Raw genomic sequence first — 19335 nt, 5'->3', positions numbered from 1 at the left:
GTATGGGATGACACAGAAAAGAGATGCTTCCAGAGACATGGGGAGTAGAAACTATTTAAATGGCAGCAGTTTTGGCTTATGTCAGTTGAAAGCATACATGAAAAGGGAGCTTTGCTTCAGAATTGTGTCTAGAGTTCTAGTTGAACTCTTCAAAATTAAAGAACTGACATCAAATTTAATTTTCCACTCTGGTCACAGCAAACTAGCAGAAAGCAAATCTCATCCTGGGTAGAACAAACTCACCAGTAATCAAGAAAAAGCGCAAAGCTTTTAAAAAGGAAAAATACTACTTCAATTCAGAAGACAATACAGGTGTATAAGAGTAGAGAAACTGTTTTAATCAACCAAAGAGTGAAAACACTTTACATCAGGTTTCTTATTTCATTGTACTAAAAGAAACTTGTAGAAATGCCCAAACTTAAAATTATCCATTATTTTCCATTTCATAACCCTATTCTAATTTTCTTTTAACTTGCCAAACAAAAATCTGTCATGTCATTTGCTGTCTCAAGTTGATTTTGTGAAAAGTAACAGCTACAACCAGTCCAACTACCTACAAAAGATGAGGTAAAACAGTGTAAGTTTATTCATACTAAAAAGGGCCTGTAGCTCAGCTCTTTCATTATAGTCTCCATTACTTCCAAGTCTGGAGAAGGAATTCCTTTTATGTACTCTAGAATGGTCTTCAAGGAAACAAAAGGGAGGTTACAGCTAAGAAAATTTTATACTTAAAAGTCTAAAGTTAAATAAGCTGTACTTCTAAAATGTGTTAGTATTTAGCATAACAGTAAAGCTTGCCTTAAAAGTTTTTTCTCAGTAGCATGTGCTAGCAACTACAACAACTGAAATTACCAAGGAGGTTAGCTGCAGAGAAGATGCCTATGGCTTCACCCAGGTCATTATTACTAATAAAAATCAATATTAAATTACAATGAGGTGGTAAGAACATCGCCATCTTTCAGTCAAAACAAGAAGTAAGTCCATTAACAGCATGTAAGTGCCATTATATTAAAATAGACTTTCACATTAGGTCAAATTTCCATCATCAAATAAGAAAATTGTTTTACTTAACAGACTATGTACTTCAGAAAAACTGGACAAACTCAATTCTGGATGCTTCTGAAACTGCCACTGTCATTTGGTTAGAGCTGAAGAATGTAAGTCTGCATTATCTCCAGTTTTTCAGATAAGAAACATAATTAGGCATGGCATTAGACATCAAAAATTAAATTCTAAAGACTTTCCTTACAAAGCAAAACCTTTTAGCAAATTCAAATTTATGATTATTCTTCTAATTTAACACTTTTCTATTTGTATGTTAAAAAGGCGAACATGGCATTTCCCTGATAAATATTTTTTTCAAAATCAGTATCTCACTTTACTGTTTCCTCATAACCATTTCTTCGGCAATTAATCCTAATCCTTTTTCTTTACATAAAATTTCTAATAACACAAGTGTTTACAGACACAGAATTATGATTTGATAAGTCTATAAAAGCACAAAAAAAGACTGTCCTTACCTCACAACTTCTGAATGCTGAATGAATTGTATCTCAATTCTCCTGTATTTAAGTGTTTGGGTTTTTTAAGGTGGTGTGCAATTAGAACTAAACATAGTATTCCTGCTGAAGTCATGCAACTTACTTACCTAATGACATTATCAGATTTCAGTTTAAAGTGCAATTATGACATATTTAGCATTTGTCTACCCTTGAAGAAGTCCTGTTCCGATAGTTTTAGTAGCAGACTGAAATGCTCACCTATACTAAGATTATTGATATGCTGTAGCATACTCTAATTTTTGGCTTTTTATCCTATTGCTGACATAGCCTTTCTGATAATCTCTTGGCATTCTTATGGTAAAATCAGCTTGCAATTTAGCAACTACAAAATAATTTCAAGATTAGGCTGGTATTACTCCTTTGCCTACATGATCAATTATTATGCTAATTGTCTGCGCTGATACTTGTCTTTCAGAATCCTCATTTATTTTGTCTCTCTTCTATCACACCTCTTTCCCCTATTTAAGTAACTTAAGAATATATTGATTCTTCATGAGACTACATAAACTTTCACCGGAATTAAAAGCAGCCTGATTTCAAACAGAAAAATCAACACTTCTGACTACCTTTTCATAGAAATGCCACCATAGAAGTGCCTTACAAAGGTTCAATAAGCAGAACTACAATGAAAGAAGTAGTAAGCATTCTGTAGTGGTCTGTTTAAATGAGTACTATTCGTGTATTTTAATCCATCCCCACCTTAATAAGAATCACTGCTTCCTACAAAAGGTGAGACATTCTGGATTCTCTTGTCTGTTACTCCTTTGAGGTTTTCAGTTGCATAGACTCAGTGATCCAGAGTATTTGGGTAAAATTTATATCTCAATCTGATATCAAACATGCTTTTTGGTACAAACTCCTTCAATAAATATTAAACAAAGTAAATTTTAATAACACATGCAAAAAAGAGGAATTAAGAATTCTAGCTCACTAGAAGTGCTGATCAACACTGCATAGGCAGATATGATAATTCTACTCTGTTGGTAGGATACCATCTATTTGTCGGTAAGAACTAGTCCTCAGGGCAAAACAGTCACAAGTTTAATAGAGATGAACTACTCATTCTAAGGCATTATCACTATCTATATTTTGTTTTGGCATGGAGAAGTGCTAACACAGGTACTGAATGCACTTATCATAAAAACACTGAGAGCAGAACAGTACACACAGGAAAAATTAAGATTACAGACTCCAGGTATCAACCTTAGGAGGTTTCATGCAGTTACTGAACAGCATAAAAAACTTCAGTTAAAAGGTCACAGCAAGTAACTGACACTGTTTCATATCCATACAAAAGAAAGCTTTTAATGTCACATACCGATTTCTTTTTAATGTCCTCCAGATCTTTGAGTTCACTCTCAATCTTTGTGATTAATTCCCTGAGTTCATCAAGATTAGTGCAAATAAGCTAAAAAAACAAATGAATACAAACACTTGGTGATGTGGGACTTGGAAAATGTACAGTGAATTTTTAAGCACATTAAATTTAAAAGCACATTATTACTTAGTGCCACCATTTGATTTTTATTTTGTTATAATATTTTTAAACACAAAAGAAACAAAAAAACCCAGGACTTGTTGGGAAGAAGAAAATCTGAGTAGAAAATACCCTTATTCTTCAGACATAACCCATATCTCTACCTGTAAGCTTCCATTTCAAAATATAGGTATTTTCTTAAAACTTATGTGAACGACAGCTACCAAATTTGTCTCAAGTACAATGATGACAGAACAGCTTTGAGTACCAAATAACTCCCTAGTGAAATAAGTATATTAGCTTTGTGGTATGCTGTGTTTGTAACATATTACACTTGGTACAACTTTTCTGGTACATAACCTTATATGCTTACACAGAGTATTCCATCCCTGGATGGAATGTTCAAGAGGCATCTGGATCTGGTGGTGTGTTTTAGTGGTTTAGGGCTGACAGGGGTAGTGCTGGGTGGACGATTGGACTGGATGATCTTGGAGGTCCCTTCCAACATTGATAATTCTAGGCAACCTAATCATCGATCAAATCTACCTATTTAATGTATGTTTTGAAAAAGTATTATATTCTTCTAATTCTTGCCTATAGAAATCAACTTTTTACAATTTTTCCTTTCAGAAAATATTTTCTTTCTTTTCTGTCAACAAAGATGATCTGTATATTTTAACTTATCATAATCTAGGACAAGTTAAAACTTAAACTAGAAATTAAGATGTTAAGTTCTTTTGTATTATTTTATATTAAGACTTGCTTCTTCTGAACACACTTAGGTGGACATGCTTTCCTTTTTACTGAAAACATGTTGCAATAATTTGATAAAATTAAAAAAAAAAAGACCTTACAAAACTCACTTTCACTAAAATAGTTTTATTAAACAACTGCCAAGTATTTTTCCCAAATAACCAATATATAACAATATATTTTTACTTAAAATTCAGTTTTAGATTTTCAGCAAATTCACATTAAAAAAGGCACCTTTGATAGTCACTATTACGACACTGAGCTGACACTTTTAGCAAAATAAGTTTCAGAAACCTCTAGTGGACATATGCCATTATTTTCATAACATTGTGTACATTTGAATTATTGAGGAAATTGAGCGACACAAATAAAAGTTTACCGCTTTGACATTTATCAAGTTTAGAATAGAAAATTAATAAGGAGACTGGCGGTGTCTTGCCACAGACAGTGCATGCAGAATTTACCTGTGAATGGTATCTCTCTTAAGCCAGAAAACAGAATTACTACTGGTAACTCCATTAGGTTCAAAAAGCATGTCCTGAACTTAAAGAGTCCCAAATACCTAAAATATAAACTGGAGCCAAACATGTCTGGCCTGTGAAGAAATCTATGACACTGTATTATTAAGCAAAAAACTACATCACAAAGTCCTTGACAAAAGTCAGTAAAGGTATAGATAAATCTTTTCCCTACACAATTATAATCCATTTTTGACTATACACCTGACAATTTAGTTGCTACATTCTGTAGCTGTGGTTTTGTTTTTTTTTTTCCTCTTATGAGACCAATCCAAACTACATCAATGGGAAAAACAATGCCAGTAAATAAAGTTTAATTGTCTTGGGGCTGGGAATGACAAGCAAGAGTAATCAAATCTCTGAGTCACAATTTTCATCAGATGAAATATACATTTGAGGGTCGTAACTGTGTGCCAATTACGTGTAACACAAGGAAGGTAACAGCAGCTGAGCCAGGAGAATTAACAGTCTAAATTAGTTTAGTGTTTTAAATACTCCAATAATGTACTGAAAACCACTATAAAAAGGGTTCATGAAAAAACCTTGATTTTTTCCATTAACAGCATGATTTGAGATGAGAAAATAAAGACACACACTGACTGGGAAAAAGCTAATTCTGAAATATCTCTCAGATGGTTAACATTTCCTGTCTTAGTGAACGAAGCTAGTGTTTTGAAGGAAGGATGAAAAGAACAGTGATGAAAATAATGAAGTGTAGTGTACTTCATACATTTTGAAATGGACCCTAGATGCTATTTCTCACAATAAGATTCTTATTTATATTTCAGTGTTCTTTGCTCTTTTTTCTTTTGATAATTGGTGGAACTTAGTGATTCAATCTTCTGCAAACAACATTGCCTTCTAACTTGTTTTGTATGTTTTAATTGGTAAGTTAACATGAAGGCAAAAAAAAGGTATTAATCTAATAATTTTGTCACATTTTGATAGCTTACTAGGAGTTTCATATATGGCTCTGAAGAACATGCCTTCTAACCAGTTATCATGAGGAAAATAATCTGAAATGTAAAAATACTTCTATTTTGAATTATCAGAGAAAGTGAAAGATTAGTCCCTATTCTCTAAAACACTACATGGTCACATAGAGATTCAGGCTGTTAACATTTACATTAATGTAATCTCATCAGTTATGTACATGTTGACTCCAAGAAAGACACCACCACTACTACATAGGGACTTATTTTTCATAGGCATCCTGTTTTTCAATTATATACCAATTATATTACAATTGAAGAGGAAGCTTATCAGATATTCAGTAAAATTTCAAATTCAGTGTTCAATTTTCATGTTATGAGGCAATCTCAGATCTCTCAAAGACCCTCATTGACTCGTAGGGCTTCAACAAAGAATGACAAAAAAAATCTGCCCTGAACTTTTTAAGGGAAGGCAAGTGGGATCAAGCTCCATTCCAACTTGGGACTCTCCTGTAATCAACATATAACTGAACTCCTTAACATCACAGAACCATATCTAATCTATGGATCTGTTGACAAATACAAACCTAGTGTATTCCCCCAGACCACTGATGTGCTTTCCTTACCCCCTTAACTTCAGACAAACTTTTTACAGAACTTTTACTCACTTCAACAGAGTCTCATACTTGATTTCAATTTATTTGTGTAATGACTGTTATTCATAATTCTACTTCCTATGAAGCTGCTCTTTTATCACTGACATCTACGTGTGCAAAATGTCCCCTTTTTGAGATCTGCATTGAATATAGATGATAGCTGACAAAACTGAAATTTTAAGACACACTGAAACAGTGCGTGCAGGGAGTTCCTTTTCTCCTTAATTATCATACATGTAAGTCTATACAGCTACATGTGAATGTACATGAGGTGAAAGGAGAAAATACTGAGTGAAGTACTGGTCACCAAAACTAAATGTACTCTGTAACTAGGGAAAAAACCAAAACACATTAGCGTCCCTTCTGTAAGCGCTACAATTACTGCTAATTTCTTTAAAATGCTAATGAGCAACAGTAATAAGAAGATTGGAACTCAGAATAATAAGCAAGGGACAACTAAATTATGATTTATGAAGTTGTAAACCCACTTCTCCAACAATTTCCAAAATATTAAAACCAGGACTTGGTTTGCATGCATTTTTATTTGGTAAAAGGAATTTAATTTGCATCTGCTTTTGATTTGCATTTGTTCTGTTGTTTGCAGGGCTTTGGGATTTTTTTTTAAAGCAACCTTGAGCTGTATATTATAAAAATGGCGTTAAATGTTAGATTAAGTAGCATCCTTATCTACTAAATTCTTTTTAATAATTGATTTTTATTTGTGTCACTGCACATATTAAAAGACTGATTAATACTAATTTACTCAACTTCAAAGTCAAGTCATGATTTTCAAACAATCTTTACTTAAGTACAGAACCTAATCTAATAAACTTAAGTGCCTTCTGGTTGGATTTGGGTTTTTTTTATGTTTGTAGGCTGCAGGCACATATTATACTTCTTAATTTATTAACTTTCACTCCAAAAGAACTGATGCACAGACATGAATAGCAATATTCTTGTGGCTATGTTCTGCCCGCATATCTCACAAGCTCTAAGCTGTTTTACCAAATATTTTAAAAATATGCTTCTACCTACAACCAGTTACGTAATTTCATAAAGTTTGGTCATTCATGGGGAAGAGTATATTGATGCATGCATTACCAGACTCCAAAAAACATCTTGGTATTATTTCAAATATAAAAGGTTTATTATTTGTTAATTCTTCTAACAGTCATACCATTTGAAAGAGTCTCAAAGTTGTTGTTAAAAAGCTCCCCAATAAGATTAAACTGCTCAATACTAATCAGTCCGAGCCTCACCTAAAACGGATATGGGTCCTAGTTTCGATCAAAAGAGCCAGAAGTATTTTGTTACATTTTAATATAAGGCTTTACAGGAGAAAAATATACACCTAGATAGATACACGTATGTTTTATCTACTAAAGCTAAAAGGTTGGGCTCAATTTTAGATAAAGTGCTTAAGTGCAGTTGTTTAATTATGTAAGAAATTATTTCTAAACTAACTGTATATATCCATGGCATGCAGATAATGTGGTTGGAAAAAAAATTTGACATGTACCTATTTTTTGGGGTGGTGTTAGGGAACATATTAGTCACCACCATTACAATATAGACAAAGTCAGTGTACACTTGAATATCAGCTGTTTCTCAACATTGACTGTTACTTCCCAATTTTAACACAAGAAATTCTACTACCTCCATCTGAAACACATAAACATGATGGAATCAACTGATTCAGGGTGTGGGTATTACAAAACAGTCATGATTCAATACAAGCCTACTGGTCAAACTCACAGACACTGCTTTCTGGGAAAAAAAAAAAGATAGCCAGTGGAGAACTTCAAAGAACTTCAATCCAAGCAGCCTTGCATACGTGGAGAGCAACTTAGAACAGAACTACTGTAACACTTCTACTACAGCTCCATAAAACTATATTATTAATACTCTTGCTGCTTTCTAGAGCTTGAGGTCCTAGAGGCCTAGAAATCACATGCTGATAAGGAGTAACAGTTGTAAGCAGAGTAAGCATACTTGCCTATAAATGTTTTTGCAAGTCCTTCAGTTAACCAAGCCAAATTTCAATTCAATAATCAATGTCACACCTCATACAAAACTAAGTAATTTTAACCCAGACAATTTTATCTACTTTGAAAATGTCTTTAACTAGTCCTAGTTATTACAGGTTTTATACTGTCACAGATATATCTGGGATCATAAACAATCCTGAAAATAGTGTTCAAGTTGCACATCATAAAATGGCAAAATATTTTTCTACCAAGAGGAGGTGAAATGTACTTTCAAAAATATCAGTTTAAGCCTCTAAACCTAGAAGAAGCCTCAGTAAGTATTTCCAAAGTCTCTACCAGAAACTAAAGGACTTATTTCATACACATTCAGAATTCAAGTGCTTAAAACAAAAATTAAAATAATTTACCTGAAATTCTGGTATGGTAGACTTTCTGACACCTTTCCTCTTCTTTGTGACTGCCTTTTTAGATAGCGATTTTTCTCCTTGTAAGATTAAAAGAGAAAGCTTCATAAGGCCGTTCATTGTACCTCATTAATAAAACCAAATTACGTACAGACTTGTAAGTTAAACTGCAACTAACAGACCGTTTTCAGTAAGTCACATAAACATGATGAATCAGAACTAGACTTAGCAGAAGCAAACACTGAACAAGTATCTGTGTATTGCATTCTTTTCTGTGGAGCAGAAGGGAAAAAAAGGAAGAAAAACTTGCTACAACTTCAATAATACAGCATCTAAAAATTTAAGTCATAAAAGTAACACCACTCCTCTGAAAGAAGTGAAATCCAGAACTTAAGACACAAACATAAGAAACATAGCAGCTTACCTGCAAGATTTGTTTCTCTAACACTCTAAAAAACCACACACCAGGATCTGGGATACAGATATAGATCTCTATATCTAATAGTAAAAAGATACCCTCAAAACATAAGCAGTATCTAGAAATCCCTGATTGAACATACCGAATTTATCAAGGAAATTAGATGATTTGTTTTTTCTGCCTGTGGCAATACCTAACATTTTCAGAAGAAGGCAAACAACTTCCTCTAATGCACTTCACATGCAACTGTACTATACACAAACTGATGCAACAAAAAATCTCTTTGAAGGTAAGGGAAGTCCTTTACTGCCTACAGTATGAGTTCACAATTCCTATATATTTCTCAAATCAAGTAGTTATATCACTAAGCAAGACAGCAAAGTTTCTTATATGGTTATTTCTACATTGATATGGTAAATTCAAACAAGCTCACTTTTAACTTGTTTACTCAGGCCAAAACTATCAGTCTAACATTATCACTTGTTCATTCAGGAGTCCTAAACGATAATTAAAAACCTTAAACAAAAAAAGAGCGTGAAGAAAATAATCATTAAATGTGGAATTTGTTGTCAACTAGCACAACTGCAGGCACTTTATAATAATACAAGCACAGGAAGGTTCAATATTTATATTAATGAAAATATTGGCAGAAATTGCACTTAACTTTAATCCTAACACATGCTTTATGTGCATCTGTTAGGATGAAGGTTAAGTACAACATATACGCAAAGTATATATATATATATATATAGATATAGATATAGATATATAGATATATAGATATAGATACACAAATATTCATAGGTGCCTATACATCTACATTTCCAGTTATTACACGGTGGGTTTTCTGAACATCTTGCCTGACTCTGAAATAAACACATTTACTAGACAAGACACAGGGCTTGAAGAATCTAGATCTGAAACTCCACATAAAATCAAACTAAATTAAAATCCATAAAACAACCTAGAAACTACCTATACCAAACATATTTTAAATTTTAAAGAGCCCTCAAGTACCAAAAATAAATACTTACATATTTCACATTAGAGAATATGTAATAAAACAGAGAAGCTTATTTATTAGAACAATAATCCAAACATTCTAACAATGGGAAAAAAGTCACCATTTTTATTACATAATTTATGAATACAGCTGCATGCTACTACTGAAAATAATGCTGTTCATTGAATGAACTAAAAGTAGATGCTTAGAAGCTTTCTTGACAAACTGACTCAAAAAGAAGTCTGGTCATATGGTGGCTCCTTGCTATAGCCCTTTTAAAAAATGTCATCTGGAAACAAAATGAAAAGACAAAAAAATAAGGCAGCTAGATTGTCTTGCTTCTTTACAAAAAGGGAAATTTTAATATGTTTAAAATAGTATTTTTATTTTACTTGAATAATTTCAACATAATTTTCAACATGATGTATAATGCAGTGTAATTCAAGAAGTAACAGTTAAACAGAAATACTCTTTCTCTTTTCCCCAATATACCCTTAAGAAACGCATGGAAAATTTTTAGAAAGTGGTATAAATAATTAGAAATCCAAATAAAATAAACATTTCTTTCTTCACATCAGCATCTGAAAAGCATGAAGTAGGAAAGAGTTACAGACAGACCAAGAATTAAAGGAAACCATCTAGAAGGACAAGAAAAAAAATTAATTTTAATTTTTAATTTTAAAATTAAATTAAACATAGAGTCTGACACATCATAAAGCAGACCTGTTGGAATATATGTACCAAAAGACCTACAGAATTCCCAAGCTAGTAACTGCTGTGAGCTAAGCACACATCTGCATAGAGCAGCATCACAGTCATTTTCTTGAGACCAGATGTCCTATGGTGCAGGCATTTTTTGATATCATATATTAAAAACTAAAAAAAACCTACAGATGCTTATACCATGGGAGAGAATTAATATATACAGCAAACTACTTACAGCAAATTCATCTTCTACCTCAGTGTGACCTTTTTAAAATACAAAATTGATACTAGAAATAAGTTGTAGTGATGGTACTGACAACTTCTCCCTTGAGAGAAATTTTGTATCTGGTTTTCCAAAAATCATTTCAAACTCCAAACAAAGGTAACAGAAACCAAATCTTTCACAATTGGCAGTTATCTGTAACTCATATGTATTATATAGGTGAAATATATTTTTTAGAAGTGTATAAAAATCCAGTTTTATAACGAAGAGGTTACAGAGAGGTGTTACACAGAGGTGTGACAGTTTTGTGGATTTCCATCCAGCACCCCGACTTGCAGCTGTGTAATAAACTCAAGTATCTTTTCTATGTAATTGGTTATAAACACCCAGCTACCAACTCTGTCTTGGGATAGCAAAATCACTAATGAAAGGAAGCTTCTCAAATCACTCCACTGAGGTGTGCTAGAGATCTTTTGTCCACAATCCTGGATGAAGAAACTATCTCAAAGGCTTATATTAATTCCTGAGCAGATGAATAATGTTTCTCACAGCAGTTAGATCACAGTGCATTTTGAATCGTAGTGCACTGTGCCTTTCAGAGCATACTCAATATAAAAATACACTTTATTACTTACCAAAAGCAATGAATGAGAAAAACTTCAGAACCTTAGTAGAACCCTATTGAACCTTAGTAGACGCTTATTAAATCCTTACTAGAAAAATATTTGTAATTAAGAATCTCATATACATAATCTGCTCAGTTCACCTACTCAGTTCAAAACAGCTTGCTTCCTGCCCATATTTAAAGATATTCCAGTGTAACTTTACATTCACTAAAAATTTACTGTGCCATAATTAATAATTACGCCTCCACACAGACTTTTCCAAAAGGCTGCACATCTCAGTTTGGTTTCAGTTCGGAGTGGAAGAGACTATGAGGCATCTAACCCCCAAAAGGAGTTCAAAGGAAATCAACATTTTATTAACCAAGAGCCCCTTAGCCAGCTCTGTAAAAATTCTTAGATATCAAACTTAAATTCAGTAGGTTCAGGAGCAATCTGACTGCCATAGATTTTCCTTTCAAGCCCAAACAAATATATACAGATACTATCAGTGAATATGCAAGCAATTAACAAAGTAAAATAACAGCTAGGACCTGAACACTAATTATGAGTATCCAAAAAATATACTAGGGAGATTAGATGCAGCTAAAACACAAGACCAAGTTGGTCTTGCCATCTAAGGGCGAAGAAGGCGAAACAGAGATAATTCAGATCTCTTCTAGTACTATTTTTGGCAAAAAATTGAGACTAACAAAACACTAAGCCCCAGAAATGTCCTTGACACTTGTAAATTATTTCAGCAAGAACAATATGACCTATTTATAACTTTTTCTATATTGGGATCAATGTGATTTGAAAACAGAAACATTTTTACAGATCTAGTAAAACTTTTAATTGTGAACTCCGGTATTTAAGTTGTTCTGGCTTCTCCTTGGAGAATAAAAGCAATGTCAATCCATGTTTCAAACTATAAACTGACAACACAGAGCAATTTTGAATAAAAACTCACTTTGATATTTATTTTTTATAAGACTGCAAATTTTTTATTGGATATGGAGCAGAGTCTCATTATCCCAGATGGGGCAACAGGTGTTTCTAATATCAAATGCTAACTCAGTAGTACTTGTCATGGTAGAATACAGTTACGTTAGCCCTGTCCAACTGCAAGAATTTCTGTTTTTTCACTACATTCTAGCAGAAACTGCAGTGTTCTTATATTAAGTAACAGGCCCTGGATCTTTCTGTTAACAAATGTGTAAGACACCTCATGTCTTCCAAAGATTTGGCAACTACTGTAGATATCCCATTTCCTTTAAATCTCCTACTCTTCTATCCCACTCCCAACAGCTCTTGTTTTAGAAAATATAACACAATACAACCTGGTAAATGAAGCATTATTAAAAAGTTTTAAAGCTTCCACACTGACACAGCATACACTTTTTTTATTTAGTCAAATGAGGTAAGTCGGTCTGAACAAGGGCATTAATATTGCTGATTTACAGTACAGTGTCTGAAATCCTATACAATCTCAGTGGTACATATTTCTGAAGACACTGGCACTGAAGCCTAATGCATGGAGTACATTGTTACTTGCTGGAACAGGCTGCTCCTTTATCTACAGGCTAGACAACACAACAAAGTTTTTACAACACTGAAAAGTCTACAGAGACTTCCAAGGACAGTAAACCAGACACTAGAAAATTGCTTTCAGGCTGTCAAATTCATTTTCTCACATTCAAGCAATGCTTGACTCTTCATACACAAAATATAATGGTACTCTCACAAAACAAAAGTAAGGAATATGCAAATCATCTCAATAAAAACACAAACTGTGACTCAGTTACATTTAGCTGCCTAAGAGAATCAATAGCAGGAAAAAAAAATTGTTGCAAAGTAATAAAAGGTACTCACTTTTACATTTCTGATGTTCTCTTCTACTTACTGTACTTTTAAACAGATGTACAGAATTATTACAGCTAGGATCAAATTTAAATCAGGTATCTTTGTGGACTCAGAATTAGCTTTACTAAATCACTTTTTCTGCTCTATATTGTAAGGGGATCTTTAAACAGAAGATTTAATTTCAGACAATCTTTAAGAAATACTAGTTAGCCTTAAACTTTGCATTACAAAATAACAAAGTGTTAGCACAAATCGAATCCAATCCTATCTATTTCAGCCTAGTAGCTACAGGACCAATGGACATTTAACAATCATAAGAAAAGCACTTTCTTGCCGTGCAAGTTATTGCAAAATTTTCTCCAGCAAGGTCAAATGAAGAAGTAGTCAGAATAAGATGAGAAATGCCTCAACATATCAGGAGATAAAGGACAACAGTTCCGCAAACTAGAGTCCTTGTTTGCCAACTGTTAGTCAATTTGCCTGGTTTGAAGAAGACTGAAAACAGTGACACATTTGGAGAGTTAACAGTCACAAAGGCAAATGTAAAATGCATTAGTTTCCCTGAATCTACATATATGTACTTCAAGTGAAAATCTTGAAACTTCCATTTAGATGTGGGCAGTGAAGTATTTTGGAAAGAGGAATTTGTGATTTAAATAGTAAGATTGTGATTTAAATAGTAAGTTCTTTGGGTGTTATGTGCAAATATTAGGATCTAAATATTACTTGTTCTCTTAGCTTTAGATTTGACTTCTAGATACACGCACTGCCATCAGACCTTGGCTAGCTTCTTAACCTTTAGAAGATATTTTTTTTGTCACCCAGATTCTTGGTTTTGGCTTTCTGCTTTTCAGATGAAATCAAGTATTTATCTGTCAGTCTACAGAGTTATGAAAATCAGCTTGTCACTTCAAAAAATATAATGTTTGAAGGAATCTGCTCAAATCTAGCACAGATAGCTTAGCCCAGGACTCAAAAGGATTAAACTTTCACATTGCTTCATATGACATCAAAAATACTACAGCTACCTGAACAATTTGAACTGACTTAAGGTTTTTGCAACTTTGCTGCTTGCAAATACCTTTAAACTTTCCAGTGAGTTAACTGAAATCTGGGTTGTGTATCACTTACCTGAAACATTTAACTAGATGCTGCCCAATTCTGTAATAAAAATGTAATTAGCATAAATTCTGATGCCGGTGCATGCTGATTGTTGGACTCAGGCCCTCAGTCAAAGCAGTACTGTTTGGCAAACTAAGACTGCACATTTTCACTATTAATGACGTTAGATTCATCATCTCATGTAATTATTCTGTGTTTCTTCATAATTTGGATAAGGTAGTATTACCAGAAAAGGGAGAAACATTTCCACAGTTGCTGTAATAGATGATACCATAAAATGTCTTCAAGTGACACTCTCTGATACTAACCAGTCAGTCACATTCATTCTCCTGAATATTTTTTGCAACAATTAATTATGTTCTCTAAAGACACATTCTACAAATGAATCACAGTTTAATCACCTGATGTTCTATATGCTTTTTTATTAGGTAGGTAACTTTTACTCTAAAATTAATATCCAAGTTATCTAATGCAATAAGGCTCTCCTGTTTCACAAAATAAAATGCAGACTTATCAACTAAGAAAACAACTTCTAAAAAAAGTCTATATCCTCCTAATTTTTACTCTAAGTAAAAATTTCAACTTACCAGACTTGTGCTTCTTATGTTTTGCTTTCTTTTTAATTATAAACAACTTGTTCTGGATCTCAGATTTATACGATTTGAATGGATGAGGATGAATCTCACGCTTTCTTTGCAAGTCATCAAGTTTTTTCTGAAGATTTTCATTTAAAATATCCTTCAACTTCTTTTTCTTCTTTTTCTTCTTTTTTGCCAACATCTTATTTAGTTTCTTATTATTTTGCAGTAAGGTTTCTAGCACTGTTTCTTTAGCAGATTCAGGGTAATTTCTGCTTTGGTTTTCATTGTAAGTGCCATTGACATGCATTTTGCAAGCTTTCAGTGTGTTCTCCTTGAATGGATTCAGTTCAGATCGTACTCTGGCCACTTCAGTGCAACCTTGTTCATTCTCCACATCTGTTATTTCTTCTGAACTAGGGTGACCACTCAAACCAATAACCTCTCCTGAAGTAATAAAATTCCTGAAGTTCTCTTTATAACAACCAGGTTTTTTGATGTCACAAACTCTTGAGGTTTTCATTTCACAGTCAATCTTCATCTCTTCTGTAGCGACTCTAAAGCTACCTAAACGTATTTTTTTTTCTGGACAGATAACAATGTCCATACTTTTTTCTCCTTCTGTTTTGGAATGACATAGCACTTCTCTCCCAGCAGAACTGATCTCCCCATTGCTTCTGCTTCTACATTCATGTTTTACTCTTTCTGATTTAATACGTGGCACTCTTTTAACTTTGATGGGAAGAGATGGGAATTCAGGAGCCTGAAAAGGTTTTTGTTTGTAAATTCGAATATCTGCACCACAGAACTGTGGAAAGTGAACATAGGCATTTTCCAAACAGTCATAACCAAGAATTACTTCTCTGCATTCATGGATAGGCTGACCTAGAACCGCATCCTGAACATCCTTTTGTGTTTCATACACAAAGTCACAGAGACCTTTTAGCAGCCATACTTTTTGGTAGAATGGTAGCTCATGAAATGGTTTTTCCTCCAAAGGATTAACTTCTCCGAGCACTTTGAAAAACTGGGGACACAATCCAAGTTTTTCTGCAGCACCATTAGGATTGTCGGTTTGCCCCACAACAGTATACCAGTGTTGCACTTTCTTTCTGAGTGCTGCTTCCCAAGTCCTGTAGGAAAATGTAGGCCGGCGATGCAATGTTGGTCTGCGATGAGGAGGACTTAATAAAGAAGTCATTATTTTAGATAAAAAAACATTACACTGAGGCATCAGAAGACAACGTTCCAATTCATAAAATACTATTTCAGGTAAATTTAAAATCTGTTGTGCTAAACAAAGAAAATGACCAATAGCTGGAATCTCCCACATTGTCTCCATCCTTGCAGGTGCTGCTTGAGCTAAAAGTGATTTTTCCCATTCTTCTATTTCTTTCTGACTAGCTTCTTCTGCTTCTTTTCTTTCTTGATCTCTCTGCCTAGTAAAAGAAATTTCATGAAAATTCAGATATTGGGTGAATAAAAAGAAATGAGAGAGGAAAAAAAAATCAGAACTACACTGTCAAACATAATTATACTGAAGTTATAAAGAGCACTGTAAAATGGAAGTTTTACTTCACTTTGTCTTACTTTGCAGTGCAGAATGCATCAACCAAAATGGGAAATCATTGCTGTTTTTTCCTATCACCATTAATCTAAAAATGGGCAAAAGATTGTTAAAAAAAAGCCTGGCATATATCAATTATTTGAGTTGTTTAGATTTTCAGGTATTAAAAAAAATATATTTCCTTTCTAAGTACCTTTTAATCAGAATTAAGTATTTCCAACAAACTGTCCATATAAAAATCTCTGAAACAAATTCCAGGTAAATCTTGTTTTCCAGTGGCTGCCCTGTGGCTCATGTCACCTGCCTTGTACTTACCTTCCTCAGCACACACGTGTACATGCCTTATTGCTAAGTGCTTCATTTACATGCACAAGAGCCATTTTTCCTCCCACTAAAGTGTGTTACTAATCAGTTTGTAATGGTGGTCAAAAAAGAAACAAGTATCAGGATGCATAAAAAATATGATGGAAAATAATACCAAAAATAAAATGTTATTACATTAATTGATTGGCCCTCACCTGAAAAAATGTATTCAGTTTTGGTCCCCCTATCTAAAAAACAGGACAGGGCAGAAATAACGTGCATTCAAAGAAAAAGGTTATCAGTAACCAGAGTCCTGTAAAAACTGAGTAATCCGGGAGTCCACACAAAACACTAGCAAGAGCAAACATGACAGCAGTATGTAAACCTCATAGGATAGACCGGGAACCTCTATTCGCTTCTATTTGTAAATTCATAATGAAATTCAAGGGCAACACATGTTAGAAAAAAAATGCCTCCACTTCAGATAATCATGCAGCTTGCCATCTAAGATACAGGATATGTCAATTAATTTCCAAATCAGAAAACTGGACATATGCATGAATCACACAAATATCAAAAGTTACCAACAGAAGAAAATTTTCTTTAATGCTGCTGCACTAGTAAACTAACATTTTTGCCTGAAGACACAACCAGATTTCAAAAGACAGGATTAGGATACAGGTGTACTTAGAGAAAACTGGTTTAGAGCTCATCCTAAGCTTCTCCCATCTTTTCCTCTGAAGCTTCTATCATCTGCCTCTAACACAAATGCTACTGGAATTTACACATCCTTATTTCCAAATTGCAAACCTCTGATTTTATTTCTTCATAAACAAGTAGCAAATAAATGCCAGGTATCCATTCAAAGCATCAATGCCTTCCAAATTCAGCAAAAGAGTAATGATAAAATAACTTTTTTTTTTTTTTACAACATAGTGGCTTCTAGCTTGAAACACATGTATTTCAAGCATTAACTATTGACTATGTACCTTAACCCTGTAAAAAATGCAACAAACATAGCTTTGTCCTCATTTTAATATCAACACAGGAGAAACATGCCATGTGTATGCAAAATAACATAAAACACAGTAAGACTCTACTGAATACTTTATTTTCTATAATAAAATGTACAGTGTAGTGACTTAGCTACCATAATTTAAACAGAATTTTTTAATACCACATACAGGTATTCTTGTTATTTATATATCTAGTAAGTGCAGAAGGACAGACTCACATTAAACATAAAACGTAAAAGCAAATTGGTCAGTAAATTCTTAACTTCAGTCTCCCAGTGCAGCTTTAACTTAAGAATATAAAAGATGGAATATAAAGACAAAATCTCACTTTTCAGCACAAACTTCTATTTGCTATTTTTGGTGAATAAACCAGTAAATTCAACAAAATTGCTTTCATGTATAAAGTGGGCATTATTTTTATTCTTATTTATGTTCTACTTAAATGTGCTAATACTGTATTGATATAATAAATAAAAATAACAGAAAATAATAACTAATGTCCAAGTGAGACAGAGGAAGAAGTTACATTTAGCAAAAGTGGCCTCAAGTATAAATTTCATACCACTCGTGGATCCCACTCCCTCATTCCTCCTAACTGTAAAACATACTTTCTAATAACCTCCTGCCTCCAAAAGGGGTGAACTCTGTTAATACTGTATGGCAACAAAACTAAATAGTGAGTATGTGGTGATATGGAACATATGTAGAAACAATAGCATTACAGTATCATTTAATAAAAAAAAGCTGTAGGCCATTCAAAAGTACCATCTTCACAAGCACTTTCAACTTTTATGAAGTAATAATTTAAATCATTATAGAATTATCAAAATAAATACAATACCCTAGACTCACCTCTACCTAGATGAAATTACAATTATTATATCATTTTTAAGAATGTTTTAAAAGTTTCTTTAAAAAGAAAACTGTAAGTTGTTTCACTTGCAAAAAGCCTGCCTTGTTTTTAGGCTGTTTTACCACAATATCTGTTGCCATTCCATTCTCAGCAGACATTCAAGAAAAAATGTAAATAATAGCACACTTTCACATCTTCATTATTGAAGTCTTCCTGCTAGCATCTTTTGGAGGGCACAGTTTTTCCCTGGGGTGTTTTTCTTTGAGAGGATAAAGGGAAGTAAAGAGGGAACAGGTCACAGGGCAAGGGAACAGGGAGTGAAGGAAGAGAGAAACTGGAGAAGGAGGTAAGAGAGAGACATTTGATATTTTAGTGGCACAAATATCCTTATACTGAGATATTCTCTGGACATACATATTTGGCTTTCATGCTGACAGCTAGTGTAAAAAACCCTCGTTTCATACTTCTATTTAAATTTACCAGAAATAAATTTGCGTACAAGTATAGGATTTACAGTAGTAACAGAACTATTCTAAGATAAAGTTGATTTTTCTAGATCAGTAACGGCTATATTTCTAGAACACATCTGCAGCAGCTGTTCTGCAATTCTTGAGTGGCATCTGACCTTAAAACTCATCAAACATGATACCCAAGTAGATATAACACCTAAAACAGAATCCAGACATAACTCCCTACTCGTCTCATAATTTCCTCCCTTATTTAAGGCAGCCAGCAAATTCCTTCTTGCTTGCAACGGGAGATTTCTTGGTGGGGAGAGGAGACAAAGACTGG

The 19335-nt window shown here is 33.6% G+C and overlaps 1 protein-coding gene across 2 annotated transcripts in view; it reads right to left on the bottom strand.

Annotated features, from left to right (window-relative positions):
- KIAA2026 (KIAA2026 ortholog) overlaps positions 1-19335 on the bottom strand; it is a 52609-nt gene that overhangs the window by 26651 nt on the left and 6623 nt on the right. Inside the window, exons 3-5 of one of the 2 annotated variants that reach the window (XM_056514117.1) lie at positions 14814-16243; positions 8294-8370; positions 2881-2970 (exon numbers count right to left, since the gene is read on the bottom strand). In XM_056514117.1, coding sequence (XP_056370092.1) covers positions 2881-2970; positions 8294-8370; positions 14814-16243 — 1597 coding nt within the window. The remainder of the gene's footprint in view (positions 1-2880; positions 2971-8293; positions 8371-14813; positions 16244-19335) is intronic. The other variant, XM_056514118.1, reaches the window with a different exon arrangement.

Source organism: Oenanthe melanoleuca, chromosome Z (assembly GCF_029582105.1).
Source record: "Oenanthe melanoleuca isolate GR-GAL-2019-014 chromosome Z, OMel1.0, whole genome shotgun sequence".
In the NCBI taxonomy this organism is placed as follows: Eukaryota; Metazoa; Chordata; class Aves; order Passeriformes; family Muscicapidae; genus Oenanthe; species Oenanthe melanoleuca.
This window is presented reverse-complemented; position numbering and strand designations above follow the sequence as displayed.